Consider the following 25,006-nt stretch of genomic DNA (forward strand, 5'->3'; position numbering starts at 1 on the left):
GCCAGCATTATCCTGATATCAAAACCCGAGAAAAACACCATGAGAAAAGAAAATTACAGCCCAATACCTAAAAGACTTAGGTGCAAAAATCTTCAACAAAATATTAGCAAACTGAATTCAATAATACATTAAAACGATGATACACTTTAATCAAGTAGGGGACTCATTCTAGGGATGCAAGGATGGTTCAACACCCACAAATCAGTGTGATAAACCACATTAATAAAATGAGGGAATAAAAAAATCACATGATCATCTCAATAGATGTACAAAAAGCATTTGATAAAATTCTACATTTTTTACGATCAAACTCTCAACATAGTGGATGTAGAGTGAACATATTGCATTGTGATAAAGCTATATATGACCACTCCACACAAACTTTATACTTAATAATGAAGATCAGGACCAAGATTAGAATGCCCACTCTCACCACTTCTATTCAACAACTTAGTACTGGAAGTCCTAACTAGAGTACTTAGGCAGAAAAAGAAAGAAAAGGCATCCATTCAAGAAAGGAAGAAATAAATCTGTCACTATTTTCAGATGACATGATATTATATACATAAAACCCTAAAAACTCCACCCAAACTCCTGTGAATTAATAAATGAATTCAGTAAAAATGCAGGATACAAAATCAATGTACAAACATCTGGTATGTTTCTACACACTAATAATAAACTATCAAAAAAGGAAATTAAGAAAACAATCCCATTTACAATAGCATCAAAACAAAGAAAATATCCAGGAATAAATCTATCCAAGAAGGTGAAAGATCTGTATCCTGAAAACTCTAGACAACGATGAAGTAAATCAAAGACACAAATAAATGACAGATAGTCCATATTCATGAATTGGAAGAGTTAATATTGTTAGAATGTTCATACCACCCAAAGCTATCTATAGAGATTCAGTGCAATTCCTATCAAAATTCTAAAGGCATTTTTCACAGAAATAGAAGAAGCAATCCTAAAATGTGTTTGTAATCACAAAAGAATCCAAATAGTCAAAGAAATCCTGAGAAAGAAGAACAAAGCTAGAGGCATCATGCTTCAAGGTTTCAAACTATATTACAAAATTAGAGTAATCAAAACAGTACAGTATTAGCATCCGACACATAGCTCAACAGAACAGAGAGCCTAGAAATAAACTCATACATTTAAGGCCAGATAGTTTATGACAAAGAAGCCAAGAATATGCAGTGAGGAGAGGACAGTCTCTTCAATAAGTGGTGTTGTGGCAACTGGACAGCCACATACAAAAGAATGAATCTGGAACACTATCTACAACATACACGAAAACTAACACAAAATGGACGAAAGACCTGAAAACATAAAACTCCTGGAAGAAAACATAGGGGATAAGTTCCTTGACATTGATCTTGGCAATTATTTTGTAGAATTCACACCAAAAGCAAAGGCAATCCAGGCAAAACTAAACAAGTGGGACTGCATTAAACCAACTACTTCTGCACAATAAAGGAAACCATCCACAAACTGAAGACTAGCCTAATGAGTAGGAGGAAATATTTGCAAATCATATGTCTGATAAGGGGAAACATCCAAAATATATTTTAAAAACTCATATAATTCATTAACAACAATAACTAAAGGCCCAATCTGAATAACACATGGGCAGACGATCTGGACAGACATTGTTTCTAGAGAAGAAACACAGATGACCAAAAGGCACATGAAAGATGCTCAACTTAACTTATCATCAGAGAAATGAAAATCAAAACCACAATAGGATATTACTTGATACTTGTTTACATGGCTTCATCAAAAAGAAAAAAAAAATGTTAGTGAGGATATGGAGAAAAGGGAGCATTTCTGCCCTGTTAATGGGAATGTAGATTGGTGCAGCCACTATGAAAACGGCATGGAGGTTTCTCAAATAATTAACAGAACTACCATATGATCCAACAATTCCACTTCTGGGTATTTATCTGAAGGAAAGGAAAACACTAACTGAAAAAGACATATGTGCCCCATATTCACTGCAGCATTATTACAATAGTCAAAATGTGGAAGCAATCTAAGTGTCCATTACTGGATGAGTGCATAAGAAACTAGGATTATTATTCAGCCAATAAAAGAAGGAAATGTTGCCATTTGTGATGACATGGATGGACTTGGAGGGCACCATGCTAAGTGAAATAAATCAGACAGAGAAAGACAAAGACTACATGAGCTATATTTGGAATCTAAAAATACCAAACTCTTAGATAAAGAGAACAGAGTGGGGGTTGCTAGAGGCAGGGCCTGAAGGGCAGGAGAAATGGGTCAAGGGAGGTCGAAAGGTACAAACTACCAGTAATAAAATAATAAAATGATGGGGATGTAAGGTACAGACAGCATGGTGACTACAGTTATTAATACTGCATTGTATATTTGACAGTTGCTAAGAGAGTAGATCTTAAAGGTGCTTCCACAAGAAAAAACATGTTAACGATGTGGTGATAGATTTAACTACAACTGTGTTTGAAGTCATTCCACAATATATAAAAGTATCAAATCATGTTGCACATTTGCAACTAATATAATGTTATATGTCGATTATATCTCAATCATTCAATCATTCAGTATTTTTATTATAATTGTTTTACACATTAAGGTCTGTTTCATGTTGATGATAGGGTCTTTTGATTTGAAAATTCATTTTGGAGTTATCCCTAGAATTAATATGGAGGCCACTGACCTACTTTTTGTATCATAATGTATTCATATATTATCCAGCGTAAGTGCAGTACACCTGTACAACCAAATGTGGTATGGAAAGGAAAGGAATAGAACTATAGAGACAAAAAATACCTGGAAAAGAGTAGAGGAAACATTCCCCAGGAAAAAAGACAGTACTCTGTTGAATTGAATGGAATTTTGTTACATGGATGGTTTTGGAAAATTCTACAGTGTCTTTTTCTCCCTTCAAAAAGAGGAGCCTAATTCTCCTCCCTTTGCGTATGCAGGACTTAGAGACCCACTTCTAAAGTCTAGATATGGCTAAAGTGACAGTGTGTGACTAGTTTGTAAATGGTATGGAAGCTTCTGCCGCTCTCTCTATCGGATCATGAGCTCTGGAGAAAGTTAGCTGCCATTCGTGAAGCCTATGGAGATTCCCATGTGGTAAGTTACTGAAGCTTCCTGCCAAAAGCCTTATGAGTCAGCCGTCTTGGAGGCAGATCCTCCGGCCCTACCAAGCCATCAGGTGACTGCAGCCTAGGTCAACATCCTGACTGCAACACAAGAAGTGCCCGGCTCAGAACTAGCTAGCTAAGCCACTCCCAAATTCCTGACCCACAGAAACTCTGAGAAGATAAAGGTGTGTTGTTTGAAGCCAATATGCTTTGGGGGAAATCTGTTACACAGAAATAAAGAACTAATATATTAGGTGTTCAATGACACTAGCCTTACCAAATGTTTTATTTATTTATTATTTATTTGATTATGACAGCTTTATTCATAATTGGTAAAACGTAGAAACAACCAAGATGTCCACCAGTACACGAATCTAATGAAGAAACCGTGATATATCCAGGCAATGGAGTATCATTTAGAGCCAAAGAAATGACCTCTCATATCATGAAAAGACTTGGAGGAATCACAAAAGCTATTTCTCAGCATTAAAAAAAAAAAAAATCTGGGGGCGCCTGGGTGGCTCAGCCAGTTAAGCAACTAATTTCGGCTCAGGTCACGATCTCGTGGTTTGTGAGTTCGAGCCCCACATTGGGATCTGTGCCGACAGCTCAGAGCCTGGTGCCTGCTTCGGAGTCTGTGTCTCCCTCTCTCTCTGCCCCTCCCCAGCTCACGCTCTGTCTCTCTTTCCCTCAAAAATAAATAAACATTAAAAAAAATTTTAAAAAAAATCTGAAAAGGCTACAGGATGCATGAGTCCCACTATATGACATTCTGGTTGCAGAGAACGAGCAAGGGGAGGAATCAATAGGTGGAGCACAGAGGATTTTTGGGGCAGTGAAAAGCTCTGTATGATACCATAATGATGGACATGTCACTATACAAACCTGACATATACATATGTCACTTGTCCAAACCTGTAGAATGTACATCAAGAGTGAACTCTAAGGTAAACTACTGACTTTGGGTAATATGATGGATGAATGCAGATTCATCAATGTAAAAACATACCTTTGGGGATGGGGGCATGTTGATAAATGGGGAAGGTATGCCTGTGTGGCAACACTGAGTGTATAGGAAGTTTCTGTACCTTCCTGTCAATTTTGCTGTGAACGTAAAATTGCCTTAGGTAAGTTATTTGTTTCAAGTTTTAATTTAAATTCCAGTTTGTTCACATTTAGTGTAATAGTAGTTTCAGGAGTAGAATTTAGGGATTCATCACTTACATATAACACCCAGTGGTCATGAACACACGTGCCCTATTTAATACTCATCACTTATTTAACCCGTAACCCTCCTCCCCCGCCTACCTCACCTCCAGCAACCCTCAGTTTGTTCTCTATAGTTATGTGTCTCTTTTATGTATTGCCTCTATTTCCTCCCATGTTCATCTGTTTCATTTCTTAAATTCCACATATGAATGAAATCGTATGGTATTTGTCTTTCTCTGACTTATTTCACTTAGCATAATATATTCTAGCTCCATCCATGTCATTGCAAACGGCAAGATTTTATTGTTTTTGATGGATGAGGAATTTTCCAGAGTAAATATATACCAGAAGTTCTTTATCCGTTCATCAGCTGATGGACATTTGGGCTTTTTCCACACTTTGGCTATTGTTGATAATGCTGCATTGGGGTGCATGTATCCCTTTGAATCACTATTTTTGTATCCTTTGAGCAAATACCTAGTAGTGTAATTGCTTGACTTTAAAAAAAATTTTTTTTTTAATCTTTATTATTTATTTTTGAGAGAGAGAGAGACAGTGTGAGCAGGGGAGGGACAGAGAGAGAGGGAGACACAGAATCCGAAGCAGCTCCAGGCTCTGAGCTGTCAGCACAGAGCCCGATATGGGGCTCGAACTCATGAACCGCAGGATCATGACCTGAGCTGAAGTGGGAAGCTTAAAAGACTGAACCAACCAGGTGCCCCTGACTTTTTGAGGAACCTCCATACTGTTTCCCAGGGGGGCTGCACCCATTTCATTTTCCACCAACAACGTAAGAGGTTTACCCTTTCTCTTTAACCTCACCAACATCTGTTGTTTCCTGTGTTGTTAGTTTTAGCCATTTTGACAGGTATGAGGTGATAATGTTATTTTAGTCTGATTTGTATTTCCCCGATGATGTATGATGTTGAGCATCTTTCCATGTGTCTGTTAGCCATCTGGATGTCTTTTTTGCAAACATCTATAAATAACTTCTCAAACTTAACACACAAAAAACAAATAATCCAGTTAAGAAATGGGCAAAGGACATGAATAGACATTTTCCAAAGAAGACATCCAGATGGCTAACAGACACATGAAAAGATGGTCAATAACACTCACCATCAGGGAAATACAAATCAAATGGTTTAATTCAGATATTAGAATTACATTAGTTAGAGAAATTCACAAACACATATTTAATACCAAATAGCAAAAATTAAATAGCTTTTAATTTTCAAAAATGTGGCTTAGATTGTATTAGAATTATCTACTTTGAAAAGAAAAGAATGTCTCCGTAGGCTCTGCTTTACATACACAGTAAGGCAAATACTTGGATTTACTGTGTACTCATTTTTGTTGTTGTTAAAGAGACAATAATTTCAGAATTTAGAAGTAGGTCAAGATAGAATGGAACTTACTAGTACATCCTGGCTGAGGTACCCAGCCTCTATTTGTACATGTTGCCGTATTTCCTTGGGTTGAACGATCAAAGCCAGTTTTACAATTGTATGTGATTTCATCTCCACTTCTGTATCTGATGCTTTCTGGTGCATAGTTACCATTTTCAATGTGAGGAGAAGCACATATAATTTCTGGGAAAAAAAAAAGAATATGTAGGTAATGTTGAAATCACTACCCATTAAAATAATCAAGTACATAAAAATATAGAAAGTGGGTATTATTATTTTTTGTCCCTACCACAGCATAAAATGGGATTAATGTGAGTTTAGTCTTACATCCTTCCCATCATATCATTCATGTCCCACCACTATATCTCACATCTGATATATTTGTGCCCCCTGGACTCTTGAATCCTTTCTCCAAAGCCATCACATATATCATAATATTCTATATGTGGCAATAAACTCATGACATATCACTTCAACTCTTCTTACAAACTATTCAACTTCCCTGGCATCTGTGATTCTCCTAGGACTGTTTACAAACGGCTTGAGTCTCTTCCTTCCAGACACTTAGTAGGATTTCATATCCTTGCCAAGAATTAGATGTGGTCGTCTGATTTACACAGGTCAAGAAAATGAGTAAAGTAACACGTTTCCCTTTAGGGAGGAAGTTTTAAAAAGCCACTGTGTGAATTTTTATGTTCTTTTTTCTAGCTGCAGGGATTAAGGACAGCCATGGAGAGGTGATGTCTCTACCCTTGATTCTTACAGCTACTATAATGAGCAGAGTCCCTTCAGACCTACATTGGAAGTGGGCATAAACAGGAAATAAACTTCAATTTTTTAGGCTATTGAAATTCTGGAATACATTTTTATTAGTATAATAGAATAAACTAGTCCAGGGTTTGGAGAAAACCTTTTATGTAAAGAACCAGATAAAATGTTTCTGTCCCAGCTACTCAACACGAACACAGCCCTAAAAGATACATAAACAAATGAGCATGGCTGTATTCCAATAAAACTTTGTTTACACAAAGGGCAAAGGATGGATTTGATTTTCAGACTATAATGTGCTCTCCCATGACCTACTCTATCTTAATTTTTAAAGTTCTGTCTCAGTTCTTTCCATCAACTTTGCTAATATCTAGCCAATGGATCAATCTGCAAAATTCCTTGTATAATAAAATATCATACCTTTAAACTATTGTAGAAATGTTACATAACCATTTATATTAGTGCCATGGTGGACATTCAGCAATGCCAAAAATCCATTTATATGCCCCCAATTTACTTCCTATTCCATTTCCCAAAGTAACTTTCATCACAGTCTCGTCATTTTCTTCAAAAGCCATCTAACACAATAGTTCCGTCATCAACAAATAAATCCTTGCATTCACACATAACAAATTTCAGACTATCAGCTGTGGGGTTCCCTAGATTTCTTACTAACATGTCCTTAACTTTGGCTACATCTGTTTGAAATTTAGCCTTTCTCTTACTTGTTGACGATGAGGTGTTTATTTCATTCAAGTTAGCTTTTCAAAAGTTTAATTCTTCCATCGAGCATGAACCATTGTATATTCCTTCCCTCTCTCATTTTGTCTACTATTCTCTCTTAAATGGATATGCAAGCTTCTCCAATTTTAAATTCCTTATCTCATCCCTTTTTCCAAGGTTGTTAATGTACTATACTTCTCTCCTTCACAACCAAGATCCTTCAAATATCATCTTCCAATTAGTCTGGTTTTCAATCTCCCACTTATTCTTCAACCTACTGCTATCTGGCTTTTGACATCTTTAACATGCTGGTGCTATTAAGACAAAAGTCACCAATGTCCTCCAATTTCCAAATCCAAAATCTCTATGAATTGCTCATATCACAGTGACTGGTATTATATACTATGGGCTCCTTAATTATTTGTTGAACTGAATAAAAACCCTCTGTAATATTTGACACTGTTGATCACTGACTTACTGGCATTCTCCAATGCCCTGCATTCTTATGTTTTCCTACTTCTCCTTATTTTTGTCTGAACAGTACTATTTTATTTTATTTATTTTACTTATAGCTGCCCTCCTTCCTCTGCTCTACTTAATTTTAGGCCCTGTCTACTTCTCAGATCTCATCTCCTACCAAGGTCCCACTTACTCTATACGACCAACACAATAGCCTTCTGTCTGGTGTTCACACATGCCAGGCTTATTCATAGCACTTGCACTTTTTATTCCTTATTTCTTGGGTGATGCTCCTCTAGATCTTCCTGCTGACTCTTATCACCACCTCAGAAATATCTTCCCTGAAGACCCAACGAGTATTGTATGAATGAATATCTATGCTTGACAGTTGGTTCTACATGATTATTTGTCCTTGATTTTGTTGTTTGCTTCTTCACATTTTCTCTGTGAATCAAGATACTTCCACAATAAAAAGCTATCAGCATTATGCTAATAACTCTTCAGTGAGATCCAAATCCATATATCCAACTGAAGCTTCACACTAGACAGGTCCATGTGAATAATTCAAAGGCATATCCAACTAACTACATGCCAACTAAATCAACCTTTTCTCAATATATGCTTTTCCTCCTGTGTTCAACATTTTAATTTGTGACACAAAAACCTCATGACAGGAGCCTGGAAATTTACCTCACCTTCCCTCCTCCCCATCACTTCAATATTCATTCACACAGCACATTCTATAATCTTATAATTATTGCTTATACATCTCCTCCCCTTCATACCATGCTTCAACTGTGTACATCCAACTCTTAGAGGTTTTATGATAGTCTTTTAATTGGTCTTAAATTTGTACTTCATTCCTCCAGAATAAGCTTTAATAAGTCTCTATTCCAAACATGATACTATACTTATATTAGCAATGGTTATATTAGAAAGAATATGTGACCATCTAACCACAAATCTTAAGTATGTCTACACTGCTTGATTTTAATTGACACTACCTTGAGATGAGCCTTAATGTACCTTAAATGTAACCTTAAATTTACTTTTAGTTTTCTCTCCTCACTTTATTCTGCTCTATCATATTTTCACAGACCTTTGCAGTGGAGTTTATCATATATTAATTTTTACTTCATAGTGTGGCTTAACTTAATTTTGAAGTCAAAAGCTACAAGATATAAAAACAAGAGTTTTACTAAGAGCCCAACCAAAAAATACTGGGAGAATTTGTTAAATAATTTTTAATAAATTTGTAATAATACTTTGTTAAAATAATTAAAATAGAAGAACTTCAGGTGATTACTTTTGAGCAGAAGACATAAATTCAATGATAAATTGTAATCCCTACTTTCATAATTTCCATTAATATAAATGATGCTAGTAAAACATTGCCAGGGCAAGTGCCTCTATCTAAAACAGTACTGGAGAATGTCTGCATGTGTGGGGTCACATTTTTTCCTACTGTTAGATACCACCAGTAAGCATTTGAGATAAGAACAATAATTTAATGCTAGCACTCTATGTTGTTCGTCATCAGAAAATCTGACTTGTACAGAGAACAGATGGATTTGGAGCAAAGGTGGCTTTTATTTAGCAGGTCTTGGTACTTTTAATTATTCCTATAAATGATTTGCTGTCAGAGACTGGCTCCTATTAGATGAAGAGACCAAAGTTTTGACAAATCACCTTCAAACAGAACCCCTGAAGGGCGCCTGGGTGGCTCAGTTAGTTAAGTGTTCAACACTTTATTTCAGCTCAGGTCATGATCTCATGGCTCGTGAGATTGACCCCACAGTGGGCTCCATGCTGATAGTGTGAAGCCTGCTGGGGATTCTCTCTTTCCTTTCTCTCTGCCCCTACTCCCAGTCATGCGCGCGTGCGCGCTCTCTCTCTCTCTTTCTCTCTCTCTCAAAGTAAATAACATTAAAAAAAAAAAAAAAACCTGACACATAAAATCATAAACCGGATGGAAGAAATTTTAAGTATTTTATCCTAGGTTATTGTATTTTAATTTTATTTTAGTTCCAAATTTATTATAGATTTGGAGAAAGCAAGATCTATAGATTTGGAATTCATCATTACCAGCAGGTAGATCCTTCTATTGTCCTAGGAAAATAAGGAGAAGCATTTGTGATATACTAGCTAAGGTACAATGTAGAGTACCTTTTACTTTTAAACTTATTTTTAAATGTTTATTTATTTATTTTGAGAGAGAGGGAGTGCACGCACGAGGGCGTGGCAGAGAGAGAGGGAGGGAGAGAATCCCAAGCAGGCTCCATGGTGTCAGTGAAGAGCCTGATGCAGTGCTCAAACTCTAGAACCAAACTGTGAGATCATGACCTGAGCTGAAATTAAGAACGGTATCCTTAACTGACTGAGCCAACAAGGTGCCCCTGGAGTTCCTTTTAATAAAAGACTTCTCCGTATCCAGTTAATGTAAAACACATTTCAATAAAATTAACCACTGTTGTAACAGAGAGTGCATGCTTGTTTAATTTGGGGTGAACCATTCTTTATTTATCTTGATCATTAGTAAACTGTTTTGTGAAAGAGAGTATCCAATCTTAGTGACATCTCTCTCCCCAAAGAAAGGAGGATTCTAAGGCATCCTGTCTTGAGTTTTTGAGTTATACAATTGACTAAGAAAATGAAAAACAAATTCTAAAAAGAAAATGTTTTACAAATGTGGGATCTTTACTGTGTGTGTGTGTGTGTGTGTGTGTGTGTGTGCGCGCGCGCGCGCGCGTATGTGTGTGGTGTAGATGGGTCAAGTTTCAAGTAAGCCTAGGAATTGTAGCAACACATATGGGAAAAACAGATTTCCCACATTAAAACAAATATGTGCTCAGCAACAGCTTTAAGCAGGTAGTTATGTGACCAAGAAAAAGAATTAACTAGACAACTTCTATGGAGCAGTCAGGCGATCCTGAGTCCTATGTCAAAGTAAAACTGAACTCAGATCCTGACGTCTTAACTTGGAAGTAAGTAAATTTCATTGAAACCTGGAATGATGATTTATTCTAATGTTCACTGAAATGTGGAGTGACTTATTCTAATGTTTATACAGGACAAAGGGCCTGATATAAAGTAAGTGGTTTATAAGTTATATTTTGACGACTGGATGGATAATTTAGCTCTCTAAATATTTAAGTCAGGCTCTGGAAGTAAAACATACGGCGGAAGTTAATGCCAGAGGACTTGTGCACCCACTTTCTTTGAGTAGGAGCCACAAATGCCATGAAGCCAAACAGCTGGACTCCACACACGATCAGCTGATCACAGATCTAATGTGGGTGATCACTGTCTTCTCTTCACTAACCTCTTTGTAAAATATTTTCTTAACAATGCCTGAGAGTGGAGGTCACTCAGTTGTAGGAGGATATATTTTCCAAGGAGCTACTTGTGGACTCAACCCCAAATTTTTTTTGGGGGGTTGGGGTGCCTGGCTGGCTGAGTCAGTAGAGCATGTGACTCTTGATCTCAGGGTTGTAAGTTCAAGCCCCAGGTTGGGTATGGAGCTTACTTTTTAAAAAAAAAGGTAAAAAAATTAAAAAAAATTTTTTTAATGTTTATTTTTGAGAGAGACAGAATGTGAGTGGGGGGAAGGGCAGAAAGAGAGAGAGGGAGACACAGAACGTAAAGCAGGCTCCAGGCTCTGAGCTGTCAGCACAGAGCCTGACACAGGGCTCAAACTCATGAACTGCAAGATCATGACCTGAAGTCAGACGTTTAACCGACTGAGCCACCCAGGTGCCCTCAACCAAAAAATTTTTTAAAATAAGAACAAAATCATTCAAAATCTAACTCTAGTTTTTGTAAGAGAGGATCATTAAACAAGGTTTACGCATGGAATTATGAATCATATGATTAAAAGTTCAGAGAGCTCTTAAGAGTTCAACTCTTCCTCACCATCTCCCCACCTACCCTGGGCCACAATATGACCATATCTATAAAAGTCACCCTTTTAGAAAGGCACTTGACCTCTGATTTCATGTAGGATAGCACTTGTAACTTGTTTCACTCGCTGCTGCAGCCCGCATCCGAAGTTAACGCACCCTTTTCCATAAATGTTTGCAAACAGCTCAACACAGTTGTTACCGTGCGACATGTAATAGCTGTACCTTCTTGCTATTCTTCTAATGATATGATGTCTTAAACTCAACCTTTTACAGTTTTGCATCTGGACCACGATAGTTTGAAACTCTCTCTTTTCAAATGAGGTAGGCTAAGTAGAACACAATATTACAGACATAACTTTTGGTGGCACGAAGCACAGTTGACGTGGATTCTACATCTGCACAATATCCCCCATTAGGAAGCCTAAAAGAGTTTGGTGGGTGCCCCCTGCCACCCACTGCCCCGCATCATCATCACTATTGATTCATATTACACCTGTGCTTAGTGAAATCTCTAGTTATTTCCACTTAATTCCATTGTTAATTGAGGGTTCCCTCATATGGCATTCATCTCATTTACTTTGTTTGCAAAGCTAACTGCTCGGCTTTAGAAGAGCAATCTGTCTGAGAAGTAATCATGCCTGGGGAGCCTATTATTGCCCTGGCTCTGCTCTAGACTTGATTTTTGACCGCAGACCAACTACTTAACGAGCTATTGAACTCTTCTGTTCCTTTTATGTCTATCTTCAGAACGAGAGAATTATACCAAAATTAATTTTTGCACACATAAAACGTTAAGTATATCGTATTTATGAGTTGGGTCTTGTCAACATTAACGCTCCATTGTGAGAAAAAATAAACTGCTTCACTGTAAGGAATATATGAATGAAAAGAATTGATAAAATATATAGAAAGGAAATATAACATTACCTTTACATGAAGGGGTTGGAGTCCATCCCGATGCAGTGCATATGGCATCTCCTTTACTACCGTATTCATAACCCTGGTGACATGTATACTGAAATCGTTCGTTTTCCTTGTAAGTTTTCTTCAGAGATGCAGCATTTCCATTTGCGATTTCTGGCTTTTGGCAGGAAATTTCTAAATATAAGGGATTAAATTCCAAAATGTTTGTTATATATTAAAAAGCCATGTCTAAGACATAGTTATATTAAAGATACAAGTTTTGTTTCCTTTAGGCAAATCAGACAACGAAACAAAACTTCTATTTTGACATGGTTGCTTGAATTATTTACCTGTTGTTCTTAATTTTGATTTTTGAAATAAGGTAAAATTCTGATTAAACTTCTGTTGCTAGGGGTGCCTGGGTGGCTCAGTTGCTTAAGTAACTGGCTCTTGATTTTGGCTCAGGTTATGATCTCATGGTTCCTGGGATCGTACCCTGTCTGTGGCTTCCTGCTGGCACTGTAGAACCTTCTGGGATTCTTTCTCTTTCTTTCTCTGTCCCTCCCTTACTCATGCTTTCTGTCTCTCTCTTTCTATCAAAAATAAATAAATAAATAAATAAATAAAAATTATGTTGCTTATTTTATTTGCTTTGAAGATAAATTAGTCCTCTTCAAGTAAATAGTGGCCAGTAATGGTACCAACTATATATATATAATTGGGTATAGATATATAGGCTTATTGTGATAAATATTTTCACCGAATGACCTGTAAAAATTATGTATTTTCTAGTTATCGATAATAGAGTCATAATTGGCATAACACTTTGTCAAAGAAGTTAATTTAACCTACTGTCATTATATCTATGAATTACATCTTCTGTTTTTGTGGCTTACCATCCATCCAAATTTTCTGTCAAGAAAACCCAAAAACTGGCCATCATATTTGCCCCCATCTTCTCTCAAACATTTCCCCCTGGGATTATGGCAACAATAACTAATTTCCCAGATGCTATTCTCGCACCTCTGTAATCTATTTTCCTGTTTGTAACTTAATGACTGTCTTTCTTGTCCCTTCATCGCTCCGTTGAAGGATTCCACTGAAATCCTCCATCGATTCCCAATTCAGTCTGAATAAAAGCCAAATTCTTCAGCATGATATGGAGCACCTTAGAACCTTGCACTGGCCTATCTTCAAGCCATCACTGACCTACCCCTACTTGTGTCCTACACAACGGCCTCAAAGACATGGAACAGGGGAGCTTCAGGCTCCTGGAAGCCTCACTGCATTTGTACCTTCCTCTCCCTGAACTTCTCCTGACTGATATACTTTCCCCCCCCTCAACTTCGTTGGAAAAAGTCTCATTCTTTCTTCAAAATGTATCTTATGCATTAGTTATTCCAGTAAGGTTTTACTAAGCACAGAAATTTAGGTTTTTTTTAAATTTTATTTATTTTGAGAGAGAGAGATTGAGAGAGACAGTGAGATAGAGAGATAGAGAGATAGAGAGATAGAGAGAGAGAGAGAGAGAGAGAGTGTGAGTTGGGGAGGAGCAAAGACAGAGGGAGAGAGAGGATCGCAAGCAGGCTCCACCGTGAGCGTGGAGCTGGATGCCAGGCTGCATCTCATGACCGGGAGATCACAACCTCAGCTAATATCAGGAGTGTGATGTTCGACTGACTGAGCCACCCAGGTGCTCAGAAATTTAGTTTTAAGGGGGAAACCCCATCTGTGAGCCTCTGGGGTATACAGTATTTGCTGTGCTGAATAGAAATGTGATTGCCATTACTGACTTGAAGAACTAATATTGTTAGAATTTTTAAGAACAGAAATGCTTTTCCCTGCATCTCATTATAGGATAGACTAAACTAAGAAAGTGTGAATTTTAGAAAAAATATTAAAAAAAATAAATATGGCAGATATATCTGCCAAAAAAGTATTGGTAAAGTGAAGCAGACTGACCATAATGTTTCATTACAAAAGCCCAATCACCATACTGGTCATGATGCACTGGTTAGCAGTATTATAACTAAAGAAATCTTGACTTGCAGTTTACTATAGAACTTTTTTTAAGAGGCAAAAACTGATTTAGTGAATTCAGTTTAGTTTCACAATATTTCTCTAAACTTACAGTGCAAATATAAAATAGGACCCCATTCTAGAAGTATTATTCAACAACAGAATGTTATAATGCTATATCAGTGGAAATACATAATGGCTTTTTGATCTTACAAATTAAAAGAAAGCCTGTTCTGTAGGCCAATATTAAATCTTGCAGCAGAACTGCTTACTAATCTATTTGAGCATGAAAGCCAATTACAATTTAATTATGGGTATGACCATGGAATTTGGTTTCAGATAACCTAGGTTTGAATCTTAACTCCACCGTCATGCCATCATAACCTTGGTCATGAGATGTAACTTTTTTGCCCCACAATGTCCTCAGTTATAAAATAGAGGTGAAAACAGTGCATAAATCACAGTCATTTTGAAGGTAAAATGGAATGTAAAGAACTTAGATCAATTACTGACAAATAGTAAGTGCCCAATAAATGTTAGTTTTAATGTTATTAGTATAATTAGTATTATTCTATGTATAATATTTAAAAGTGCAAATTTTCATGAGAAAAACTAAAACTGTCCGATCCCATGAACAGTAAATGTATCTTACCCACACATTTTGGGCTTTCTCCACTCCAAACACCATTCGTTGAGCAACGTATTTCTGCAGGCCCAACAAGCATGAAGCCTGAATTGCACGCAAACCGTACTACTTGTCCAAAAGTATATTCCTTGTCTAGGTCCAATGCGCTACTGGTCAATCTCCCATTCTCTGGATGTGTCACTGGTAAACACTTAACAACTGAAAAAAATAAATATAACTTTTCCTAATAGAATTTGACAACTTTATTATGAAAAATATGTATATATACACATACAGGTATAAAGTCACTAACAAAGAAAGATTGGGGGAATTACTTAATTTTTTTAAAGAAGCATTTAATAAACCTGTTTGTTGGATATAAAGGCTTATAAATTAAAAAAAACACCAATAAGCTTATCTCTGATTATTTTCTATGAGAGTGGACAAAGAAAAAATTATTTCTTTGAATGTCAGTTTACATTTTTACAGTAACAAATAAATGTTCCTTAAATAATTGAAAAATATAAAGCTTGAGATAATTAAATGGAATTTTTCACTTAAGCCCTAGGATAATATAACGCTGTATTCCTAAAAGGTATAAATGCAAACTTTCTGATTCTATTTCTTTCAATAGATAAACAGTCCTTAATTTTCCTTCCTCTCCCACATCAGTGCTCAAAATAATCTGAGTATTCCTTTTGATTTTACTTAATATTTTCCAAATACCTTGTAGGTTATGGCATTTAAACTTTATTTTAGAGTAGAATCATCCAGGATGCTCATTAAGATGGAAATTCTATGGCTATCTCCCTGCGCTATTACCGGAGATACTGATTTAGTAGGTTTTTAGTAACCCAAAATTTCAGCATTAAACAAGCACCTCAGGTGATTTCAGTGTAGATGTTCCTTAAAACATTTAGATCTCTCCTCTCATTTCCCTAAGTTCTCTTCTTTACGTAACAGGACTTTTGAGTGATCACATTAACACTCGCCCTCCTCCTCCTCCTCCTTCATCCTCCTGGTCCTCCCTCCCTCCCCCTTTTCCTCATTCCCTCCCTCCTTCCCCCTCTCTCTCCCTCTCTATTTACTTCTCACCATGGAACTAAGAAAGACTACTCTGACTCATCTATTTCCATGATGACTAGAGAGATTGGCATTACTAGCCCAAAATTTAGAAACAGGATCTACTTTTTTCTCATTCTGAATCTTGGCTTTATGGATCAGTAAGAAAAGTAGAGCTCTTCCTTACTTCCTGCCTCTTTTCAGTAAGACTAAGACCACAGGAAAATCTCCTTTGCCATGCAAGAGGGGAGAGATAACTGAATCATGGTCTCCATTTCAGCTGTTATTGACAATCTCTGCATTTGGGTGGATATTGGTTGAGTATGTATTCATTAGTAAAGCTGAAATTCTGATCCTTGTGCTATTTCTAGTGTTTAGAATCCAAAAGGAAAGGAAAATAGGTTTTAGATTTCCTAATCTCTAATACTTTGAATACATTAGATCAGATGAAACTGCACTCACATTTGGTTAATGAAACACAAAATAGCGTAGTAATAAAAAGCTTAAATATCCATTCCAAACTATATTAGAAGCCATAAAAATACTTTGAATCAAAAATATGTAATTACAAACTTTAAGGATGTTTCAATGTAAGATATCTCAAAAAATCTTAGATATTTTAAATATTTGAATATATCTGTAAATCAATTTTACATATACCTTCACATATAGGAATATCATTGGTCCATCCATCAGATTCACACTCACGGAAATTAATCCTACCTAGCATCTGATACCTAAAAACCAAAAATGACAGAATGGTGAGCTAATTTATTATATGCATTTATATGAAATTTTAAGTTTGATACATTCTGAATGTCCAGGAACTCCATTTCAGAGAAAATTAACAGCATATACATTTCTTTCCTCCTTCCCTTCCCTCTTCTTTCCTTCCTTCCTTTTTCCCCTCCATCCTTACTCCCTTCCTTCCCTCTTTCTTTTCCTTTTCATTCTTTCTCTCTTTCTATTCTTTCTCCTTCTTATTCTTAAATTTCTTTCTTTCTTTTTTATTTAACTTGTTTGGGTTTTTTTGTATCTGTATGAGATGAAGAAATTTTTTTAAGTTTATTTATTGAGAGAGAGAGAGAGAGAGAGAGCAGGAGAGAGAGAGGAAGAGAGAGAATCCCAAGCAGGCACTGTTTCGTCAGTACAGAGCCCAATGTGGGCCTCTATCTCAACTGTGAAATCATGACCGGAGCCAAAATCAAGAGTGGGACGCTTAATCGACTAAGCCACCCAGATGCCACTTTCTATTGTTCTTAAACTTCTCTACTACTTAAGAAAGGCTCTCAGACAGAGTTAACACAGTGGAGAAGTAGGGGGACCTGAAGTTCCCTTGTCCCTCAAACACAGCAGTATTTAGCCCAGAAGATTTGGAATTCCAGGAATCCGGGCTAAAGAGCAACAGAAACATCTCCAGGGGCCCACGGGGACAACCTGACGTGCCATAGGTTCATGATTGCCAATTGGGAGAGATAAAATGGGTGGTGGTGTAGGCACAGAAGGGAGGGATCCCCTTCTGTGGAGAGACAAAAGGAAGAGAAAGAGAGGCTGTGGAAGTGTAGGATTGTATTTGGAGAAGAGAAAAACCACAGACTGGGGAACAGAATAAATGGAGACAGAACCAATTTCTAGCTCATTCCAGGGTTGTAGGGCTTCCTCCAGACTGGGGCCTGCTGCCCTATATGCATGCCTGGGTAGGAGGGGAACCAGCCCTGGGCTCAGTAGCACACTCAAAGGTGCAGTCAGAGAGCAGTCTCCCAACCTTGAGGACTGTGGGAAGAAGGCACAAGACACTCCAAGGACAAAAGACCCTGCAGGCACCCACCAGCCAGAGGCCCTTTGTCGGCTGTCAGGGCAGACTGGCACTACCCCAGAACTGAGACTCCAGGGTGGGATCCTTTAAGACATCGGGGTTTGAATCCCAGCCAAGCGCTTGGGAGGCAAAAGAGACCGGAGCGCGACAAAACGGCCTGCTCGCACCTGCACAGTACTGTGAGGATGGCCTGAACAGAGTGGTTTGGGACACCCGCTCTGGAGAGGAGAGACTGGTGTGTCGCCATTTTTCTCCCCATCACCAACAAGGTGGGGTTTCAGAGAACAATGGACCACAGTGGAGGCGGGAACTGCCTACAACAAACCACAGCCCTCTGCGCCTGGTAACTGCATATCTAACAGAGCAAGATTGACACTGACTAAACCAAACAGCACCTCCTCCAGACCAGTGCAGCCACTGGTTGGTCCAGTGGTTTTGCATTTTTCTGAATTGATTCTTGTTCAATTCCTATTTTGTGTGTATGTGTGTGTGTGTGTGTGTGTGTGTGTGTGTATTTTTTTTCTTCCTCTTATTTCTCCCCTTCTCTTTTGGTTACTTTGGTTGTTGTTTAAGTAGACTTTTTAATCTAGTCTTTTTACACCTCTTCTGTACCTCCTTCCTCTTTATTTTCCTCTCCCTCTCTCTAGATTAAGCCATATCGTTTCTCTGATTCTCTACCTGGTCAATTATTTTTTTTCTTTTTTCCCCTACCTTGTCATTTCTCTCTTTCTATGGGGTAAGACTTCTTTTGCCACCACCCCCATTTTTAAAATTTTTTTCCAGGGTTACTTAAATGAATGTATCAAAGCACACCTGGTGGAAGATCCAAACAACTACAAGGAAGGAGACACAGCAACCACAGTCACAACAACAAGAGAGAGAATGCAACACATTCCAAAAAACACCTCCTGAACAGTCAGGCCTGGGACAGTTTATGACCCCTTTTTAATATAGTAGTGCTCATAGGTGCAGGACACATAGTAGTGCTCATAGGTGCAGGACACATAACAAGCTATTAAAACACACAAAGGACAGAAAACTAGCCAAAATTATGAAACGGAAGAATTCTCCTCAAAAGAAATTCCAGAAAGAAGTGATAGCTAGAGAATTGCTCAAAACATATATAAACAATACACTTGATCAAGACTTTAGAATAATAGTCATAAAATTAATAGCTGGCCTTGAAAAAAGCATAGAAGACATAAGGGAATCTATTCCTGCAGACATCAAGGAACTAAGAAATAGTCATGATGAATTAAGAAATGGTGTAAATGAGGTACAAAATAATCTAGATGCAGTGACAGCAAGGGTGGAGGAAACAGAGGGGGAGAATAAGTGAAACAGAAGAGAAAATTATGGAACATGATGAAACTGAGAAAAATAGAGATAAGAAAATACTAGACCATGAGGGGAGAATTACAGACTTAAGTGATTCAATGAAATGAAATAATATCCGTATGATATGAGTTCCAGAAGAAGAGAGAGAGAAAAGGGAAGAAAGTTTATTTGAACAAATTATAGCTGAGAACTTCCCTAATCTGGGGAGGAAAACAGGCATCCAAGTCCAAGAGGCACAGAGAACTCCCCTCAAAATCAACAAAAGCAGGTCAACACCATGACATATCATAGTGAAAATGGCAAAATACAAAGATAAAGAGAGAATTCTGAACACCAGTAGGGACAAACGGGCCTTAACCTACAAGGGTAGACAAATAAGGGTATTTGCAGACCTGTCCACTGAAACTTGGCAGGCCAGGAGGGAGTGGCAGGAATTAGTCAATGCGTTGAATAGTAAATATATGCAGAGAATCCTTTATCCAGCAAGGCTGTCATTCAGAATAGAAGGAGAGATAAAGGCTTTTCCAGACAAACAAGAACTAAAAGAGCTGATGACCACTAAACCAGCATTGCAAGAGTTCCTAAGGGGGACTCTCTGAGTGGAAAGCAGCAAAGACTACAAAGGATGAGAGAACATCACCACAAGCATGAAACCTACAGCTAACACAATGACACTAAATCCTTATCTTTCAATAATCACTCTGAATGTAAATGGATTAAATGCCCCAATCAATAGACAAAGGGTATCAGAATGGATCAAAAAACAAGATCCATCTATATGTTGCCTACAGGAGACTCATTTTAGACCTGAGGACAGCTGCAGATTGAAAGTGAGGGGATGGAAAACCATCTATCATGCTACTGGAAGACAAAAGAAAGCTGGAGTAGCCATACTTATATCAGACAAACTAGACTTTAAACTAAGGCCGTAACAAGAGATGAAGAAGGGCATTATATCATAATTAAGGGGTCTATCCATCAAGAAGAGCTAATAATTGTAAATGTTTCTGCCCCTAACTTGAAAGGACCCAAATATATAAATCAATTAGTCACAAATATAAGCAATCTTAATTGATAAGAATACGGTAATTTCAGGGGACTTTAATACTCCACTTACAACAACGGACAGATCATCCAGGCAGAAAATCAATAAAGAAACAATGGAGTTGAATAATACACTGGACCAGATGGACTTGATAGATATATTCAGAGTTTTTCATCGAAAAGCAGCAAGAGACTCATTCTTCTTGAATGCACATAGAACATTCTTCAAGATAGATCACATTTGGGTCACAAAACAGCCCTCCATAAATATAAAAGAACTGAGATCATACCATGCATATTTTCAGATTACAATGCTATAAAGCTTGAAATTAACCACAAGAAAAAATGTGGAAAGCCTCTAAATGCATGGAGGTTAAAGAACATCCTACTTAAGAATGAATGGGTCAACTAGGCAATTAAAGAAGAAATTTAAAAATATATGGAAGCAAATGAAAATAAAAACACAATAGTCCAAACCCTTTGGGATGCAACAAAGGCAGTCATAAGAGGAAAATACATTGCAATCCAGACCTATCTCAAGAAACAAACAAACAAAATCCCAAATATAAAATGTAACTGCATACCTAAAGGAACTAGAAGCAGAACAGCACAGAAACCCCAAATCCAGCAGAAGAAGAGAGATAATAGAGATCAGAGCAGAAATAAACAATATAGAATCCAAAAAAAAAAAACAAAAAAAAACAGTAGAAGAGATCAATGAATCTAAGTGCTGGTTTTTTGAAAGAATAAACAAAATTGATAAACCCCTAGGCAACTTCTCAAAAAAAAAAAAAAAAAAGAGAGAGAGAGAGAGAGAGAGAGAGAGAGAACCTAAATAGATACAACCACGAATGACAGAGATCACACCACAGAAATACAAACAATTATTAGCAAATACTATGAAAAATTATATGCCAACAAACTGGACAACCTGGAAGCAATGGACAAATTCCTAGACACCCATACACTACCAAAACTCAAATGGGAAGAAATAGAAAATTTGAAAGGACCCATGACCAGTGAAGAAATTGTAACAGTTATCAAAAATCTCCCAACAAATAAGAGTCCTAGGTCAGATGACTTCACAGGGGAACTCTACCAGACATTTGAAGCAGAGTTAATACCTATCCTTCTCAAGCTGTTCCAAAAAATAGAAATGGAAGGAAAGCTTCCAGACTCATTCTATAAAGCCAGCATTACCCTGATTCCTAAAAAAGACAGAGACCCCACTAAGAGGAGAATTACAGGCCAACATCCCTGTTGAACATGGATGCAAAAATTCTCATCAAGATACTAGCAAATCGAATTCAACAGTATAGTAAAAGAATTATTCACCATCATCAAGTGGGATTCATTCCTGGGCTGCAGGGCTGGTTCAATATTTGCAAATCAATCAGTGTGATTCATCACATTAATAGAAGAAAGGATAAGAACCATATGATCCTGTCAATAGATGCAGAAAAAAAAAAGCAATGGACAAAATACAGCGTCTTTCTTAACAAAAATCCTCAAGAAAGTTGGGATAAAAGGAACATACCTAATGTCATAAAAACCATACAAAATGCCCACAGCTAATATCATCTTCAATAGGGAAAAACTCAGAGCTTTTCCCCTGAGATCAGGAACACAACATGGATGTCCACTCTCACCACTACTGTTTAACATAGTAGTGGAAGTCCTAGCCTCTGCCATCAGACCACAAAATGAAATAAAAGGCACCCAAATTGGCAAAGAAGCCTAATTTTTATTTTTTGCACATGACATGATACTTTACACGGAAAACCTAAAAAAACTGCTAGAACTGATACATGGAGTCAGCAAAGTCGCAGGAAATAAAATCAATGTACAGAAATTGGTTGCATTTCTATACACTGATAATGAAGCAACAGAGAAATCAAGAAATCAATCCCATTTACAATTGCACCACAAACCATAAAATACCTAGGAATAAACCTAACCAAAGATGTCAAAGATCTGTATGCTGAAAACTACAGAAAGCTTAAGAAAGAAATTGAAGAAGACACAAAGAAATAGAAAAATATTCTATGCTCATAAGCTAGAAGAACAAATATTGTTAAAATGTCAATATCACCCAAAATAATCTACACATTCAATGCAATCCCAATCAAAATTGCACTGGCATTCTTCTCAGAGCTAAAGAAAACATCCTAAAATTTGTATGGAACCACAAGAGACCCCAAATAGCCAAAGTAATGTTGAAAAAGAAAACCAAAGCCAGAGGCATCACAATTCTGGACTTTAGTCTCTACCACAAAGCTGTAATCATCAAGACAGCATGGTATTGGCACAAAAACAGACACATAGAGCAACGGAATAAAATATAGAACCCAGAATTGGACCCACAAATGTATGGCCAACTAACTTTTGGCAAAGCAGGAAAGAGTATCCAATGGAAAAAAGACGGTCTCCTTAACAAATGGTGCTGGGAGAAGTGGACAGCAACATGCAGAAAAATTAAACGGGACCACCTTCTTACACAAAATAAACTCAAAATGGATGAAATACCTAAATGTGAGACAGAAAACCATCAAAATCCTAGAGGAGAAAACAGGCAACAATCTCTTTGACCTCAGCCACAGCAACTTCTTACTCGACACATCTCTGAAGGCAAGGTAAATAAAAGCAAAAATGAACTAGTAGGACCGCATCAAAATAAAAAGCTTCTGCACTGCAAAGGAAACAATCAACAAAACTAAAAGGCAATGGACAAAATGGGAGAAGATATTTGCAAATGACATATTGGATAAATGGTTAGTGTCCAAAATCTATAAAGAACTTACAAACTCAACACCTGAAAAACAAATAATCCAGTGGAGAAATGGGCAGAAGACATGAATAGACACCTTTCCAAAGAAGACATCCAGATGGCCAACAGACACATGAAAAGATGCTCAACATCACTCATAATCAGGGAAATACAAATCAAAACCACATTGGGATACTACCTCACACAGGTCAGAGTGGCTAAAATTAACAACTCAAGAAGCAACAGATGTTGGCAAAGATGTGGAGAAGAGGGAACCCTCTTGCACTGTTAGTGGGAATGCAAACTGGTGTAGCCACTCTGGAAAACAGCATGGAGTTTCCTCAAAAAATTTAAAATAGAATTATTCTAGGACGCAGCAATAGCACTACTCAAAATTTATCCAAATGATACAGGAGTGCTGATTCGAAGGGGCACGTGTACCCTAATGTCTACAGCAGCACTTTCAACAACAGCCAAATTATGGGAAGAGCCTAAGTGTCCATCGACTGATGAATGGATAAAGAAGATGTGGTTTATATATACAATGGAATACTATTTGGCAACAAGAAGGAATGAAATCCTACCATTTGCAGCAATGTGGACGGAACTGGAGGGTATTATGCTAAGTGAAATAAGTCAGTCAGTGAAATACAGATATATGTTTTCACTCATGTGGAACTTGAGAAACTTAACAAAAGACCATGGGGGAAGGGAAGGGAAAAAAAAACAGTTTCAAATACAGAGGGAGGCAAACCATAAAGAGATTCTTAAATACAAAGAACGAACTGAGGGTTGATGGAGGGGCGCAGGGGAGAGGGGAAAATGGGTCATGGGCACTGAGGGGTGATGGCTATTGAGAGGTAATGGACATTGAGAAGTAAAAATGGGTGATGGGCACTTGTTGGGATGAGCACTGAGTGTTGTATGTAAGTGATGAAACATGGGAATCTACCCCCGAAGCCAAGAGCACACTGTATATACTGTATGTTAGCTAATTTGACAGTAAGTTATATTAAAAAAAAAAAGGCCCTCAAGTCTTCAGGCACATGGACTAATCATTATCCTTGGTTCATGACAGAAACTCATTAGAATTTTGTGCACAATATCCTCTTATTTTATCACTGAGTTAGTCAATTACACTTAACAATGTTATAACCTCCTTGAACTACCACCAAAACGAAAACCCAAAAAACGTGATAGTAAGCAAGAGCTAACAATATGTTCCACTTCCTCCACTCTTGTTCCATACTCCTATCGTCCACAATTATGATATCTTTGGAACTTTGGGGCTCATTACATAATCTATTCTTGATTAGACAAAATTTTGAATAGACAAAATTTCTTAGCATGTTTATTTTGAACACTTGTCTTCATCTTCCCATTTCCATCCTAGGCATTTTTTACAGTGTGGTCATCGAGTCAGATTTCCTTATAAAATTCATTCATTCAAAGTCAAATTTATCTAACTGTGGTAACACATCAAGCCCATCCTTAAAATCTAAAATGCTCTAGTTGGATGAAAATTTCTTAGGGCAGATGCAAAATGTATAATCATTACCAGAGGCTTTAGAGCAAAGCAAAGCATCCTTCTTAGTATTACAGTGGACAGCAAGAAGCAGAAAGCTTTTTCTCAAAACATAAGTAATGGGCAGCATTTTGATAACCACAAGAGAGATAATTTTGAGAATGGGCCTTTCATTAACACCTAAATAATTGTACATAAACAAACGTTTCCTTCATCTGCAAATAAGGATTGCTTCACCCATTACACAAGTAAAAAAACCACAAGCTTTCTCCCTCAAAAATTACTTTGTCTTCCTTTGAA

General features: G+C 37.3%; 1 protein-coding gene across 5 annotated transcripts in view; it reads right to left on the minus strand.

Moving 5' to 3' along the window:
- CFH (complement factor H) overlaps positions 1-25,006 on the minus strand; it is a 223,717-nt gene that overhangs the window by 56,953 nt on the left and 141,758 nt on the right. For 3 of the 5 annotated variants that reach the window (XM_042925935.1, XM_042925936.1, XM_042925937.1), the window contains exons 4-7: positions 16,877-16,953; positions 15,182-15,373; positions 12,535-12,705; positions 5,765-5,938 (exon numbers count right to left, since the gene is read on the minus strand). The exons of the other annotated variants lie outside the window; for them this stretch is intronic. In XM_042925935.1, coding sequence (XP_042781869.1) covers positions 5,765-5,938; positions 12,535-12,705; positions 15,182-15,373; positions 16,877-16,953 — 614 coding nt within the window. The remainder of the gene's footprint in view (positions 1-5,764; positions 5,939-12,534; positions 12,706-15,181; positions 15,374-16,876; positions 16,954-25,006) is intronic. 5 annotated transcript variants of the gene reach the window in all.

Source organism: Panthera leo, chromosome F3 (assembly GCF_018350215.1).
Source record: "Panthera leo isolate Ple1 chromosome F3, P.leo_Ple1_pat1.1, whole genome shotgun sequence".
NCBI classification, from domain to species: domain Eukaryota; kingdom Metazoa; phylum Chordata; class Mammalia; order Carnivora; family Felidae; genus Panthera; species Panthera leo.